The following is a 16,689-nucleotide window of genomic DNA, read 5'->3' as shown; positions in this document are numbered from 1 at the left end:
AGTTAAATAAATTAAAGCACATTCACACAATAGGATATGTAGCTATCCAAAAGAATGGGAAAGTCTATATGTATTGACACAGAACAGCCTCTACCGCTCATCATGGAGTTCAAAATGGAAGTTGTATAGTAAATAATGTGCAGGGCACACTATTATCGATGAAAGAGACAGTGGGGGATACACATGCTTGTATACACATAACTCTCCTCTGTAAAAACACAGTAGAAACTGGTAATGGTGCTTGTCTCTTAAGAGAATGTAGTAGACCGGGAGGGAGGGGAAACAGGATTGGAGGGTTGGTTTTTGTTTTTACTCTACCTTACTTTATTCTGTACATTTTCTTTTATAATGTGCTGGTATGATTTTTTTTTTTTTTTCAAAAAAGCATTTAAAAATATAAGCTTTAAAACATACGCACATTCAAATATGCAAAACATGTAAAATAGCTTAATACATTTGTTTCTGTTAAAATATGGGCACACTGTGGGAAATTCCAGGCATTTCCACAAAGTATTAAGAAGAAAATTTAAAATGATCTATATGCCCACCATTCACAACAGTGATTGCTAACATTCAGGTACTGCCATTAGTGCAGGCTGGGGGTGGGGAGAAGTGCTTATGTATGTGCATTTGCTACATGTGTTTCTGTGTTTGTGTTTTTGTTCCTGTCTTGGTAGGCAGGCCTAAGGGTCCCATCTGAACTGAGAGTGACTAAGCATAACGTACTTGGCTTGCTTCCTACCTCCTCTTATCAGAATTCACACAAGGCAGATTTGCCTAACACCAAGTTCTACAAAACACCAACACCATAATGAAGGCTCCAGGATGTTTAGCACCAAGTTCAGTTCTTAGGACACTAGATTGTGAAGCCGTTCCCTCGACGGTGAACTCCAAGACAGGCATATCTTTTGGTCTGTTTTGATCTCTGTTGTATGCCTTGTGCTTAGGAAAGTACATGGTGCATAGCTGGCACTCTGTATTTGTTAAAGAAACAGGCTTGCCTTAGACTTCTTTTTTATACATAGTATCCAGCAGAAGCCCTTGGCAAATGTAGACACAAACTACCAGGTATTCTGAGACCTGGGAGGGCTCTGTGGCCTTGGGCAGACAGACCAAAGCCCATCCCATCTCTGTCAGGGATACACAGTGCTAGCTATACAAGGCCATGGAAACACGAGACAAATGATGGCCTAGAAAAAATTTGCTCCTATGATGGCTACTGCCATTAAAGACTCCTCCCGGGGCATCCAGACGAGCTGCCAGAGCATTTCCATTTTAGATGCCTGACCAGGGTTATTCAAAATAGTCACCTTGAAAACCAGCTTGTGAGCAAGGAAAATTCTGGAAGATTTCAGAAAACAGAGACCTGATCACATGGAGACATCTCTCTCTCTTTTTTTTTTTTAAGATTCCATTTATTTATTTGACAGACAGAGATCACAAGTAGGCAGAGAGGCAGGCAGAGAGAGAGGTGGAAGCAGGCTCCCTGCTGAGCAGAGAGCCCGACGCAGGGCTCGAGCAGGGCTCGATCCCAGGCCCCTGAGATCATGACCTGAGCCGAAGGCAGAGGCTTTAACCCACTGAGCCACCCAGGCGCCCCCACATGGAGACATCTCTTTCACAAACCTTCAAGGTCTTGATGTAAATATTTGGAAAAAGTAGTGATCCTTCTAAAAATTAATAACAACTTCTGTGGAGAAGCAAGGTTTAAAATTCTAATTATCCTGTAAGAGACCTACACCTGTAGGTTCCCACAGGCAAGAGGAAACACAAACCAGGGAGCATAAAGTAACAATAAAACAAGAACTTAATTAAAGCTGGTACTAACAGTGCCCAGAGATAAACACAGTGTGGTTTATAACAGGGAAATTAAAGCACAACAAAAATAAACAATAAGGCACAACTAAATGCCCAGCTCTAGATGCAACTTTTGAACTACTATAAAATTATTATCACTAATTACTCCATCCACATATCAATATAAATACTAAGCATTATTGAACAGGACCTGGAAACCTTCTTTATGTGGGTATATATTGGTATGTGAAGAGAAATAAAATCAATTGTTAAGTTTCTAAAAGAGGAGGGTGATTTATAGACCAATGCATGTAATATGAATCTACTGATTCAAAAACCAGGAACCTATATATCAATAAATAGTCACCTTTTTTTACACACAGAAAGACACACGCCAACTTATTAACGACAGCAATCTCTGGAAGGGCAGCTACAGAATGCAGCTTTCCATTTCATGCACGTCCTACGCAGCTTAAAAAGTGTTTTCACTTTTTGTATAAAATGTCCCTTTATTTTATAATTAAATTAAAATTTCGAACAATTTATTTTATAATGAGGGGAGAAGTCCGCTTAAAAATCTGTGAGCAAGGGGCACCTGGGTGGCTCGGTGGGGTAAGCCTCTGCCTTTGGCTCAGGTCATGATCTCAGGGTCCTGGGATTGAGCCCCGCATGGGGCTCTCTGCTTAGTGGGGAGCCTGCTTCCCCTTCCCCCTGCCTGCCTTTCTGCCTGCTTATGATCTCCCTCTCTCTCTGTCAAATAAATAAATAAATCTAAAAAAAAAGAAAAATCTGCGAGCAGACCCTTTGGAAGCCCTTGGACAACATCATTCTGCTCCTGCTCCAAAACACAGGGATTGTGCAAAATTTCCACTTCCAGAGGGTGCTCTGGGAATGTTACAGGTGCGATTGCTTATTCTGACTAAAATAATCTGTGTTGTCATGGACCCTATCTCAGCAAGTGGCTAATGAGTTACTCTCAAGGTGCTATCAATGTTTAGTCTGCAATAGCAGATTAACTTGTTTCAAAGTAAGTCTAGTTAGGGTTTGAGGATTTGTTGTTGCTGTTTTTTTACATTAAAGAGAGTTATGCCTTTAATTCATAATTGTTTGCCGTGAGGCTAACTACTGCCGATCCCGCACCTGCTCACTTCAGCTTGAGGCAATTTGCTGTACAGTTCCATCATGTCGACTGCTGACGCCGTTTCCCACCCATTCGACAGGAGCCGTTCTTTCTAGAATGTGTGGTGGAGAGAAATGGAGAAGGTACAAGGCACTGGTGTACAAATCCAAGACACTCTTCAAGCACATGAAAATTTCTCTTCGATGACTCCTCTTTTGAAAGCCTATCCTGGCCCCTACCTTCCTTCTTTTTACTTTGCAATTTTCTACACCAAACATGCACTGTTACAATGGGGGAGAGGTCCCCTAGGTATATTTAAAGAGAAGTACAGAAACTTCTCCAGGAGCAACAGTTTTGAAAGCATTTGAGTGGTAATATGACGAAGACCTGTAAAATCTAACCTATTTTATGGAAGCAGAAAAAAAGAAGATATTTAGAAAAATCTATTAGATTCCGGCGGGGTGCCTCAGTGGCGGACTCAGTTAAGTGTCTGACCCTTGGTTCCAGCTCAGGCCATGATCTCAGGGTTCTGGGACTGAACCCCGAGTCAGGTTCCATGCTCAGTGTGGAGTCTGCTTGAGATTCTCTCTCCGCCCCCCACCTTTCCTGCTCGTGCTGTCTCTGTCTCTCTCTCAAATAAATCTTTAACAAAAAGGTTTATTAGATTCTGAGAAACTTAAGGGAAATGTCAAGTACAACGTTTGGACCACGTTTGGATACTGTTTCAAACACACCAACTATAGAATTTTTTTTTTTTTTTAACAATTTAGGAGATCTGAACACATACTGGGTAGTGGGTGCTACGAAGGAGGTCTGGTTGATTTGTGAGGTGTGGCAAGGGTATGATCCCATGGGTAAGAAAGTCCTTACTGGCACGAAATTCATACTGAAATGTTTATGGGTGGAATGATATACTACCTGGGATTTGCCTTAAAATATTCCAATGACAACACCAACACAAACTGGGGATAAATAAAACAATTTGGACAAAATGTGAAATACGAAGCAGGCTGATGGGAAAAAGGGTGTTCCTTTTACCATTCCCTGTACTTTCATGCTGTTTGAAAATCTGTATGATGAAAGTTTTAAATGCTGGGGTATAGAAAATGTCCACATATATTTTCCACATTGAGGGCTTGGCCTTCCCTAGCATGATGAACTAGTGGCCCCCGTGTAGCCCCAGCTTCTCAGATGTGTGAAGGGAAGATGCCCTTCCCTGGGTGGCTCGGGGCAACAGAGTCCCCACTCTCTGACCTGTGACTCTAACGACTTGCAAGTCTGCACTCCTGCCAGGTCACATTGTCGCCTCCGTAGGTTCTCGATCATGATCTGTCCAAACCGGTCATCCATGTTCACCTGGGAAGGGAAAGAGGAGGGTGGACACAGCCAGAAGGGTTTCTCTGCTTCTCGAATATGCAAACTAAGACATCAGCACCCTATTTCTAACCAGTCAAGGCCGACATCTGTTGATACCCAGGGCAGGTCACAGAATTGGGTGCAGGCACAGCATGCAGAGGTGACAAGGGCGTACACTGTGACAGCCTCTAGAAGGGCAACTGGATGGGTGGCGCTCGGCCTGGGAGGCGGCCACGCCACTGCCAGCACGCTGTTCTGTGGGTTTACTCATGTGTGCTCACAAGGGTGTGAGAATGTTTACGGCAGCATTACGTGCAACAGGAAGGACCTGGGAAGGATTTAAATGCCCCTCACCTGGGGTCAAAGAAATTCTAGCATGGTCATTTAATGGAATATTGCATTGCCATGAAAACAGAAAAAAAAGAGGAGGTACGTGTAGATATAGACACAGACAGAGACATGGAATGATTTCTTAGGTAACAAACTCTTGAAAGAGGAATGTGTAGAATATGCTCCTATCCACCTTTAAGAAAAAAAAAGACAACCTTTGTCTACATTTATATATGCACAAAATAATTCTGGAATCTGGCCATGTCGCTTCCCACGTTAGAGGGCAAAAGTCCAGAGTAGGAGAGAGGCCTGCCCTTCCCTGTCCATCCTTTCGTACTATTTGATTTTTTAAAAAATTTTGCACGTAGTGTTACTTCTTCAGAACCATTTTAAACCAGTTTAAAAGACTATTAAAGTGTATATACACACAAATGCTACAAAACAGAATACAGTGTACATTATCATAAGGTATATGCTATTACCCTGTCACAAATAAAGCATCTAAACTTCATTGCTTTAATATATAGAATGATTCCCAGAGTTCTGTGACAATGTTGCCAGACAAGAACCAGTATTACTCTCTTTTGGTGAATGTGTAAGGGTTATGGGGCACTAATGGTCACACTGCCCACTATTTTTTCAGGATCGAAGGGTATCTGTGAGCACACGCTTCATCCTTTCACTCCCTGGGTTGGAATCCTGGCCTGAACTTTCTAGCTGTGAGGCTGGATGGCTGTGGCAAGCTGTCTAATTCTCTGTGCTTCGGCCCCCTTACCCACAAAACCTGGGGGGCTATTGTGATAATCAAGTAAGTTAACACATGCAAAACTTGTGGGATGTGCCTGCTATCTAGTCAGCAAATTCTACAAAGTTGCTATCTTCTTGTATCAGTATTGACAGGCTCATCATTTATGCGGTTTTTGTCATTTTAAACTACTGATCAGAAAACCATAGAAGGCATGGGAATATTTAATACACATGAGTATGCCGATGATTTCTTATTTGTTAGAAAATTAAGTTAAATGTTTATTATTCACAAAATGAGGATGGGAGGTGGGAACCGCGTCAGTTTAGGGATGGCTTGGACAATGGAGTGAAACCTGGCACCTCCCCAGGCCTGCCCAAAGTGACAGGGTCTGTGGTCAAATTTCACATTCATACCCTGTTGAATAAAAGAAAACACGAGTGAGAGGCACCTGGGTTGCTCAGTGGGTTAAAGCCTCTGCCTTCGGCTCAGGTCATGATCCCAGGGTCTTGGGTTCGAGCCCCACATAGGGCTCTCTGCTGAGCAGAGAGCCTGCTTCCTCCTCTTCCCTGCCTGCCTCTCTGCCTACTTGTGATCTCTGTCAAATAAATAAATAAAATCTTTTAAAAAAAGAGAGAGAGAAAACATGAATGAAACAAGGTGGACAAACCCAGGTGAACACTCACAATGTGTGTCAACAGAAAGCAGAATTCATTTTCCCCAGGCATAGTATCCTGTAAGCAAAGACAGATTCCCAGAATCTACAGAAAAGACAAATGAGGCTGGCTACCATTATACCCATTCACCAGGACTGCAGACTGAGTCTGAGGAGTGCCCCCAATTAAAAAGAGGGAAGGAAGAAAACTCAACGAAGAAATACCTATATAAGAACCCGGCCTATATAAGAACCTGGCACAGGATGGCAAAAAAGTCAACCGGGTCTAGCCTTAGATCTGTCCGTAGGTATGTTGTAGTGGGCAAGGCCTTTACTGCTCTTGTCTGTAATAAAATTTAAAAATAAAATGAGACTAAAAAAAAAAAAAAAAAGTAAAATCAGTAAAAGCAAAATAAAAGAAGCAATAAAAATAGCTACTGTGCGTGGGGGCGCCTGGGTGGCTCAATGGGTTAAAGCCTCTGCCTTCGCCTCAGGTCATGATCCCAGGATCCTGGGATCGAGCCCCGCATCAGGCTCTCTGCTGAGCGGGGAGCCTGCTTCCTCCTCCCTCTCTGCCTGCCTCTCTGCCTACTTGTGATCTGTCTGTCAAATAAATAAATAAAATCTTAAAAAAAAAAAATAGCTACCGTGTATTCAGTGCTTGTCATATGCCCACTGCTACACATCATCTCATGAGTTCCCTTAATAATCCAGAGTTTTCCCTTTAAAAACAAGGCCCTGGGGGATGCCCGAGTGGCCAAGTTGGTTAAGCTGCTGCCTTCAGCTCAGGTCATGATCCCAGGGTCCTGGGATTGAGTCCCACATTGGGCACCTTGCTCAGCAGGGAGCCTGCTTCTCTCTCTGCCTCCGCCTACCACAATGCCTGCTTGTGCTCTCGATCTCTCTCTCTCTCTCTCTCTCTCTCTCTGACAAATAAATAAATAAATAAAATCTTTAAAACAACAACAACAAGGACCTGAGGCTCCAAGAGATCCAAAGAACAGCTCAGGCCTGCCTGACAGCCCGACAGTGCCATAAATGCCCCTGTTCAAATTAACTCACTTACTCTTCACTACAATCCTATGAAGTCAGGACTGTTATTATTCCCATTTTTCAGATTAGGAGACAGGCACAGAGAGATTATTAAACTTGTCCAGGTCACACAGCTAAGCAGTCCACCTCCAGAGCATGGACTCCCAACCACCATGCAATTCTGCTGAAGGTCACGGAGCCAGGCATAAGAGCGAGAGCCAGGATTCAGACCCAAGCTGAGTAATTTTAAACCTCGAAAGCATAACCCTTTCCACTAGGTCAGAAGAGAAAAACAGGCAGCCAGTGGTCCAAACTCAGCGATCTCAGAAATCAGGAAATTTTATTTTCAAATAAAACCAAAACTGGTCTCGGACCAAGGTCCTGAAAAATTGGGAGTTCTCAACTCTAACTCACACACCCACACAGTAACAAGCAACTGGCACAGAGTGGGGGACCATCCCATCAGATGGGACGTGGACACTCGGGTTCACCATAGTCCTCACCACTCCTGCCTGCCTTACACTGGCCAACTTGATCCATTTGCATCACTCCTGCCTCTGAAGGAATCGGAGTTGGCTACCCCTCCACCCATAGGACAGCCAAAATTCCCTTCACCAAGGTCTGACTCTACAGTAAATACAATGATAAAAGAAGAACTCAAAAAACTTCGATTAAGGCCAAGATAGAAGTTTCAAAGTCTCTGGCCATAAGTTAGCTGGAAATCAAGAAATCAGGGATGCTGGGGATTGCCAGAATCAATGAAAAAGGAGGTATGTGAGTGGCCAGAGGCAGAAGGAAAAGAGTAAGTGGGAAAACATACTGAGGTTGCTCAGAGAGTGTTGAGCCACCACGGAAATAGAGGCAGAAAGCAAATGTCTCATGCTCCCATTTACCTGTTCGTAGTTTATGAACATGGCGGTGTCAAAACTGCTGGCTGCCCACTTGAGAAGGTTGGCCGACTGCTCCGGAGTCATATAAACCAGCACACATTCGGTGATCAGGAGTGTTGGCAATCTTAAGAGAAGAAAAAAGGCACATCCACATGTATTCATCAAACGGACTCTCTAGGGATGACTGGGTGGCTCAGTTGGGTAAGCACCCGGCTCAGGTCATGATCTCGGGGTAGTGAGATCAAGCCCACATCAGGCTCCCCACTCAGTGGGGAGTCTGCTGGAAATTCTCCCCCTCTCACTCCCTATACTCCTCCCCCTGCACACATGCTCTCTCTCTCTCTCCCCCCTCTCAAATAAATAAATAAAGTTGTCAAGTATACATTAAAAAAAGTGGGACTCTCTAATGGCACACATGTGGCAGTACTGGTGGGGCAGTAAAACCCTGTTTTTCACACCCCAGGAAAACAAGACGCACTGAACAAGCACATCAACAACCAATGTAGTAACAGATGTACAACACCATCGTGACCCAAAGTTTCAGATTAAAAAAAGGTGAGCAATGAGCAAGGATTTGTCTCGCTTGTGAAACAGTGTTAAAGGCACGTGGTGCTGTGTAGACATAGCTACAAATTCTCCCCTTCCCCTACCCCAGATAGCCCAAAATGGTGGAGGAGTAGGAGACCTTGGTTTTGTCTGGTCCCAGGAATTCAGCTGGACAGCTATCAGGTCATTCTGAACACCCACAAACTCAACCGGAGATTGAAGAACAGCTGCTACTCTACAAATAGAAAAGGGACCACTTTCTGCAAGGTAGGAGGTGCAGAGAAGTGAATCTGAGGCAATATACCGGAAGATAAACCACGGGGGTTGGGGGAGCCTCCGTAAACTGGCACCAGAAAGTGATAGAGCAGCAGAGCACAAAATCGGAACTTTCAGACGTCTGTCCTGGCCCACCAGGAATTCCCTGCCTGAAAGGTGCTCAGGTGGTGAAGCAGGGCAGAATCCTGGGTGGGAGAGTGTAGGTCTCAGGATCCCAGGGTCCCAGAAAGACCGGGGGTGCCTGAGTGTGGCAGAGCTCCTGGGCATTGGAGCAGGGAAGCCGGCTGCAATCAGAGAGACCAGGAGGGGGGTTCTCGGCTTGGGGTTGCTATAAACTGTGAACCAAGGCATGGCCAGGTGACTGCTCCTGGACTAGGGGCCCAGTAAGCAGCAGAACCACCACAAGAATCCCCTTCCTCCCCTGGGAGGCGCGGCACAGGTGCACACTGCAGGATTCGGCACCATATGCAGACTTGAAAGGGATCACGTGCCTGAGACAGAAATGCTCGGTCACAGGCTGGATGAGGATGGAGTGTGGCTGGAGACTGGGGAGACAGGAGTGATTGACTGCTTTCCTCTGAGGGCTCACTGATATTAGATTGGATAAAAAAGCAAGACCATTGAGGGGCGCCTGGGTGGCTCAGTGGGTTAAAGCCTCTGTCTTCGGCTCAGGTCATGATCCCAGGGTCCTGGGATCGAGCCCCGCATCGGGCTCTCTGCTCAGCGGGGAGCCTGCTTCCTCCTCTCTCTCTGCCTGCCTCTCTGCCTGTGATCTCTGTCTGTCAAATAAATAAATAAAATCTTTAAAAAAAAAAGAAAAAGCAAGACCACTGATATGCTGTCTGCAAGAGACTCATCTTAGACTCAAAGACACCTCCAGATTCAAAGTGAGGGGGTGGAAAACCATTTACCATGCTAACGGACATCAAAAGAAAGCTAGGATAGCAATCCCTATATCAGACCAATAGATTTGAAACCAAACACTAATAATAGATGATGAAGGACACTATATCATAAAGGGTCTATCCAACAAGAAGATCTAACGATCGTAAATATTTATGCCCCTCACATGGGATCAGCCAATTATAAAAACCAGTTAATAACAAAATTAAAGAAACACATTGGTGATAATACAATAATCGTCAGGGACTTTAACACCCCCTCACTGCAAAGGACAGATCATCTAAGCAGAAGATCAACAAGGAAACAAGGGCTCTGGATGACACACTGGACCAGATGAACTTCACAGATATAGTCAGAGCATTCCACCCTAAAGCAATAGAATACACATTCTTCTTGAGTGCATATGGAACATTCTCCAGAACAGAACACCTACTGGGACACAAATCAGGTCCCAACTGGTACCAAAAGATTGGGATCATTCCCTGCATATTTTCAGACCACAGTGATTGGAAACTGGAACTCAATCACAAGAGGAAAGTTGGAAAGAACTCAAATACATGGAGGCTAAAGAACAATTTTAAAATTCAGGGAACCAATGAAAATGAAAGCATAACTGTTCAAAATTTGGGGGATGCAACAAAGAGAGGGAAGTATATAGTAATACAAGCCTTTCTCAAGAAACAAGATAGATCTCAAATACACAACCAAACCTTACCCCTAAAGAAACTGGAGAAAGAACAGCAAATAAAGCCTATACTAAAGATGAGAGCAGAAATCAATAAAATAAAACCAAAAGGACAGTAGAACAGATCAATGAAACTAGGAGCTCGTTCCTTGAAAAAATTAATAAGATCGATAATCCCCTGGCCAGATTTATCAAAAAGAAAAGAGAAAGGACCCAAATAAATAAAATCATGAATGAAAGAGGAGACATCACAACCACACCAAAGAAATACAAACAACTGTAATGACATATTATGAGCAACTATATGCCAACAAATTAGGCAATCCAGAAGAAACAGATACATTCCTGAGATATATACACTACCAAAACTGAAACAGGAAGAAATAGAAAACCTAAACAGACCCATAACCAGCAAAGAAATTGAAGCAGTAATCAAAAATCTCCCAACAAACAAAAGTCCAGGGCCAGATGTCTTCCCAGGGGAATTCTACCAAACACCTCAAGAAGAATTAATACCTAATCTTCTGAAGCTGTTTAAAAAACCAGAAATGGAAGGAAAACTTCCAAACTCTTTCTATGAGGCCAGCATTACCTTGATTCCCCAAACCAGACAAAGACCTCACCAAAAAGGAGAATTACAGACCAATATCCCTGATGAACATGGATGCAAAAATTCTCACCAAAATACTAGCTAATAGGATCCAACAGTACATGAAAACGATTATTCACCACAACCAGTGGAATTTAATTCCTGGGATGCAAGGGTGGTTCAATATCCACAAATCAATCAATAATGATAGATGACATAGATGAAGGAAAGGACAAGAACCATATGATCCTCTCAACAGAGGCAGAAAAAGCATATGACAAACTATAGCATCCTTTCTTGATCAAAATTTCACAGTGTAGGGAGAGAGGGAATGTACCTCAATATCATAAAAGCCATATATGAAAAGCCCACAGCGAATATCATTCTCAAAGGGGAAAAAGAGAGCCTTTCGCTTTTCCCCAAGGTCAGGAACACAACAGGGATGTCCACTATCACCACTGCTATTCAACATAGTACTAGAAGCCCTAGCCTCAGCAATCAGACAACACAAAGAAATAAAAGGCAGGGGTGCCTGCATGGCTCAGTTGGTTAAGTGTCTGCCTTCAACTCAGGGTCCTGGGATCGAGTCCTGATGATGCTCTTTGCTCAGCAGGGAACCTGCTTCTCCTTCTCCCTCTGTCTGATGCTCTGCCTACTTGTGATTTCTCTATCAAATAAACAAATAAAATCTTTAAAAAAGTAAGTAAGAAAGAAATAAAAGGCATCCAAATCAGCAAAGAAGAAGTCAAACTCTCACTCTTTGGAGAGGACATGATACTCTATGTGGAAAACCCAAAAGACTCCACCCCAGAATTGCTAGAACTCATATAGGAATTCAGCAAAGTAGCAGGATATAAAATCAATGCACAGAAATCAGCTGCATTTCTATACACTAACAAGGAGACAGAAAAAAGAGAAATTAAGGAGTTGATCCCATTTGCAATTGCACCCCAAACCGTAAGATACCTAGGAATAAACCTAACCAAAGAGGTAAAGAATCTGTACTCCAAAAACTACAGAACACTTATGAAAGAAACTGAGGAAGACACGAAGAAATGGAAAAATGTTCCATGCTCATGGATTGGAAGAACAAATATTGTTAAAATGTTTATGCTACCTAGAGCAATCTACACAGTCAATGCAATCCCTATCAAAATACAATCAATTTTTTTTCACAGAGATAGAACAAATAATCCCAAAACTTGTATGGAACCAGAAAAGACCCCAAACAGCCAAAGGAGTGTTGAAAAAGAACACCAAAGCTGGTGGCATCACAATCCCAAACTTAAGCTCTATCACAAAGCTGTAATCATTAAGAGAGTACTGGCACAAAAACAGACAAATGGATCAATGAAACAGAATATAGAATCTGGAAATAGACCCTCAACTCTATGGTCAACTAACCTTTGACCAAGCAGGAAAGAATATCCAATGGAAAAAAGACAGTCTCTTCAACAAATGGTATTGGGAATATTGGACAGCTACATGCAGAAGAATGAAACTATACTATTTCCTTACACCATACACAAAAATAGACTCAAAACGGATGAAAGACCTCCACGAGACAGGAATCCATCAAAATTGCAGAGAACACAGGCAGCAAGTTCTGTGACCTCAGCTGCAGCAACTTCTTGTTAGACACGTCTCCAAAGCCAAGGGAACTAAAGGCAAAAATGAACTATTGGGACTTCATCAAGATAAAGATTTTGCACAGCAAAGGGAATAGTCGACAAAACCAAAAGACAACTGGCAGAATGGGAGAAGATATTTGCAAAAGACGTGTCAGATAAAGGGATAGTATCCAAAATCTATAGAGAACTTACCAAACTCAACACCCAAAGAATAATCCGATCAAGAAATAGGCAGAAGACATGAACAGACGTTTCTGCAAAGAAGACATTCAAATGGCCAACAGACACATGAAAAAATGCTCCATATCACTCGGCATCAGGGAAATAAAAAGCAAAACCACAAAGAGATACCATCTCACACTGGTCAGAAAGGCTAAAATTAACCACCCAGGAAACGACAGATGTTGGCAAGGATCTAGAGAAAGGGGAACCCTCCTACGCTGTCAGTGGGAATGCAAGCTGGTGCAGGCACTCTGGAAAACAGTGGAGGTTCTCAGAAAGTTGAAAGTAGAGCTACCCTACAACCCAGGAATTTACCCCAGAGATACAAATGTAGTGATCAACTGGGCACCTGCACCCCAATGTTGATAGCAGCAATGTCCACAATAGCCAAACTATGGAAAGAGCTCAGATGCGCACCAACAGATGAATGGATAAAGATGATGTCATGTATACATACACAGACACACACACAGACACAGACACACAGACACACACACATTACTCAGCCATCAAAAAAATGAAATCTTGCTATTTGCAATAATGTGGTTGGAACTAGAAGGTTATTTTTAAAAATAGTTTATTTATTTATTTGAGAGGGAGAGAAAATAGAAGCAGGGGACAGAGAGGCAGAGGGAGAAGCAGACTCCCCACTGAGCAGGGATCCCAAGGCTGGGCTGAAGGCAGATACTGAACAGACTATGCCATCCAGGTGGTATTACGCTAAGCGAACTACATCAATCAGAGAAAGACAATTACCATATGATCTCACTCATATGTGGAATTTAAGAAACAAAGGATCATACAGGAAGAGAGGAAAAAAGGATCATGAGGATCATAGAGGAAGAGAGGAAAACATAAAGTAAGATGAAATCAGAGAGAGACAAACTCTAAGAGACTCTTAATCATAGGAAACAAACTGAGGGTTGCTGGAGGGGATGGAGGTGGGGCGAGGGGGTAAATGGGGAATGGACATCAAGGAGGGCATAGGATGTAATAAGCAGTGGGTGTTATAGAAGACTGATGAATCACTGACCTCTATCTCTGAAACTAGTAACATATTATATGTTAATTAACTTAATTTAAATAAAACTAAAATTCTCCCCTGCCACACTTGCACATGGTGACAAGGTGACACAGCAGACTCTCCCACTCCAGATGCAGAGACTCCTCCTTCCCCTGGTATCGGGGTTAGTTGTAGAACTCACTTTAGCCAAGGGAACAGTAGCAAACGCAATGCAAGCAGAAGCTTGAAAATCACTTGCACATGGGCCCTCGCTCTCTTGCCTGGAAATCTAAACCATCATGGGAATGAACCCAAGCTAGCTTGCAACTGCAGGGAGGCCCTGTGCAATAAAATGAGGCATCCTATCTGCCTGCTGTCCACATATAGTGAACCTGAGGGGATATCAGCTATACCTGGCCCCAGCAGACGTACCAACCAGCTAAGCCCAAACTCTCCACTCACAGAATCTAGAGCAACTTGTGTATCTAGATTGTGAGCTGTTCTAAAGTGGAAGTTTTCTAAAGCACTGAGTTGGAGAGACTATTACACATTAAAAACTGACTGACAAATGCAGAAATAGTGATACTCGTTTAACCAAATCCAATTCTTACATGTTTTTACCATTAAGAATTGACAAGAACACGAATAATCTTCAGGAAATTACATTGGTTAGTATGCACTCTTGATTCAACAGACCCGAAGTAATGAACAAATTATGAAATAAGAAAAGCAATAAACTCCTAGAAAAATCTATAAAACCCTTAATTCTTAAAAGGGAACACAGCCCCAAATTATGTGAGCTTTGCTGGTTTATTCCTGGATCCTTTACTGCTCCTTCTCTCACTCCTTTACTGTATCCACTTTCTTTCTCTGCCCCTAAATATGGCTATTCCTCATGGCTGGTTGCTATTTTTCTCATAAAGCAAGTGGGTTACTTTAAAAAAAAATTTTTTTTTTTAAGATTTTATTTATTTACTCGACAGAGAGATCACAAGTAGGCAGAGAGGCAGGCAGCAGCAGGCGGGGGAGGGGGGAGGTGGCAGGCTCCGGGCTGAGCAGAGACCGCCACCCTCCCCCATGTGGGGCTTGATCCCAAGACCCTGGGATCATGACCTGAGCTGAAGGCAAAGGCTTTAACCCACTGAGCCACCCAGGCTCCCCTAAAAAAATTTTTTTTAAGATTTATTTATTTTAGAGAGAAAGCATGTGCACAGGGGATGGGGGAGGGACAGAGGGAGAAGGAGAGAGAGCATCTCAAGTAGGCTCCTGCTGAGTATAGAGCCCACCATGGGGCTTGTTCCTATGACCCTGAGATCATGACTTGAGCCATAATCAAGAGTCAGATGCTCGGGGTGCCTGGGTGGCTCAATAGTTGGGCGTCTGCCTTCAGCTCAGGTCATGATCCCAGGTCTCCGGGATCATGCCCCACATTGGGCTCCCTGCTCCATGGGAAGCCTGCTTCTCCCTCTCCCACTCCCCCTGCTTGTGTTCCCTCTGTCACTGTCTCTCTCTCTCTGTCAGATCAATAAATAAAATCTTTAAAAAAAAAGAGTCAGATGCTCAACCAACTGAGCCACCCAGGCATGCCGCAGGTGGGTTATATTTGTCTATTTTTACTGGTGGGGGGTTCTCAAAACAAATAAATTGTCTGAACTCGAATACCCAAGAAAGCAGTTGAAAAGCACATGGTATATATTACTGTCAGAATAGAAGCTGTACACCTGGGCTCAGGGTGTAGACTCTTTATTACTAGAAAGGCTCCCCACCAAAAAAGTGTGGGCTCTGACCTAATCACAGTACCAACTATCCATCATTACTGTTCATGGGTTTCCTTCTTTCCTTTTTTTTTGACCATGAAATGGTATATAATTCAAGTTATTTGAGAATATATATCCAAATGCTCTCTGTACCCAACTGGATCACAGTATAAAGAAACTGAGGGGGGCACCTGGGTGGCTCAGTGGGTTAAAGCCTCTGCCTTTGGCTCAGGTCATGATCCCAGGGTCCTGGGATCGAGCTCTGCATTGGGCTCTCTGCTCAGCAGGGAGCCTGTTCCCCCCCCCCCCCCCCCCCTATTTTGATCTCTCTTCCTCTCTCTCTCTCTGTAAAAAAAAAAAAAAAAATTTAAAAAAAAAAAAAAAAAGAAAGAAACTGAGGGCACTAAATCCAGAGGAAAGTCAATGACGTCTGAGTTGCAAACAATGTTGAAAATCAGAAAGAAAAATATTAAAAATAATTTTTTAAAATTAGCAATAACCTACGTTTTAAAACCCCAGATTATATCAACAGAAATGATCAGAAAAGGCGAATGAGTGGGGAGAAAGTTCTAAGTCTCCAATTAACAGGTTGATAATTAGATAACTACAGCTCCAATAACCTTTTTCTCTCTCTTTTTTTTTAAAGATTTTATTTATTTATTTGACAGAGAGAGATCACAAGTAGACAGAGAGGCAGGCAGAGAGAGAGAGAGAGAGAGAGAGGGAAGCAGGCTCCCTGCTGAGCAGAGAGCCCGATACGGGACTCGATCCCAGGACCCTGAGATCATGACCTGAGCTGAAGGCAGCGGCTTAACCCACTGAGCCACCCAGGCGCCCTCCAATTACCTTTTTAATGCAAAAGTGTCCTTAAGACACTACCACAGGGGGAAGCCACGTAAAGAAGGCTTTATGGGAATTTTCTGTATGATTTTTGCAACTTTTTTGTAGATTTGAATTATTTGAAAATGGAAAGTTTAACATTTTTCAGTGTAGTTTTAGGACGTAGCCATTGGCAATATTAAAAATTGGATTAATATTTTTCAAAATACAAGTGAAAGCAAAGCAAAGACAGTCGTAAAGGAAAATACGGAGCACAAACAAAGCCCCGGAGAATTATATACGTAATTCTAATACTTGTCACAGCAACCGCTC

The 16,689-nt window shown here is 43.0% G+C and overlaps 1 protein-coding gene across 2 annotated transcripts in view; it reads right to left on the bottom strand.

Moving 5' to 3' along the window:
• LOC111162303 (leucine carboxyl methyltransferase 1) overlaps positions 1-16,689 on the bottom strand; it is a 51,007-nt gene that overhangs the window by 3,883 nt on the left and 30,435 nt on the right. For both annotated transcript variants that reach the window (XM_022526630.1, XM_022526629.1), the window contains 3 exons: positions 7,929-8,049; positions 4,172-4,273; positions 2,938-3,029 (listed from right to left, as the gene is read on the bottom strand). In XM_022526630.1, the coding sequence (XP_022382338.1) occupies positions 2,938-3,029; positions 4,172-4,273; positions 7,929-8,049 (315 nt within the window). The remainder of the gene's footprint in view (positions 1-2,937; positions 3,030-4,171; positions 4,274-7,928; positions 8,050-16,689) is intronic.

The sequence above is a fragment of the Enhydra lutris genome, unplaced genomic scaffold, assembly GCF_002288905.1.
Source record: "Enhydra lutris kenyoni isolate GAN:26980312 unplaced genomic scaffold, ASM228890v2 scaffoldscaffold90, whole genome shotgun sequence".
NCBI lineage: Eukaryota > Metazoa > Chordata > Mammalia > Carnivora > Mustelidae > Enhydra > Enhydra lutris.
Note: the sequence above shows the minus strand (reverse complement) of the source record. Positions and strands in the feature narration are given on the sequence as shown.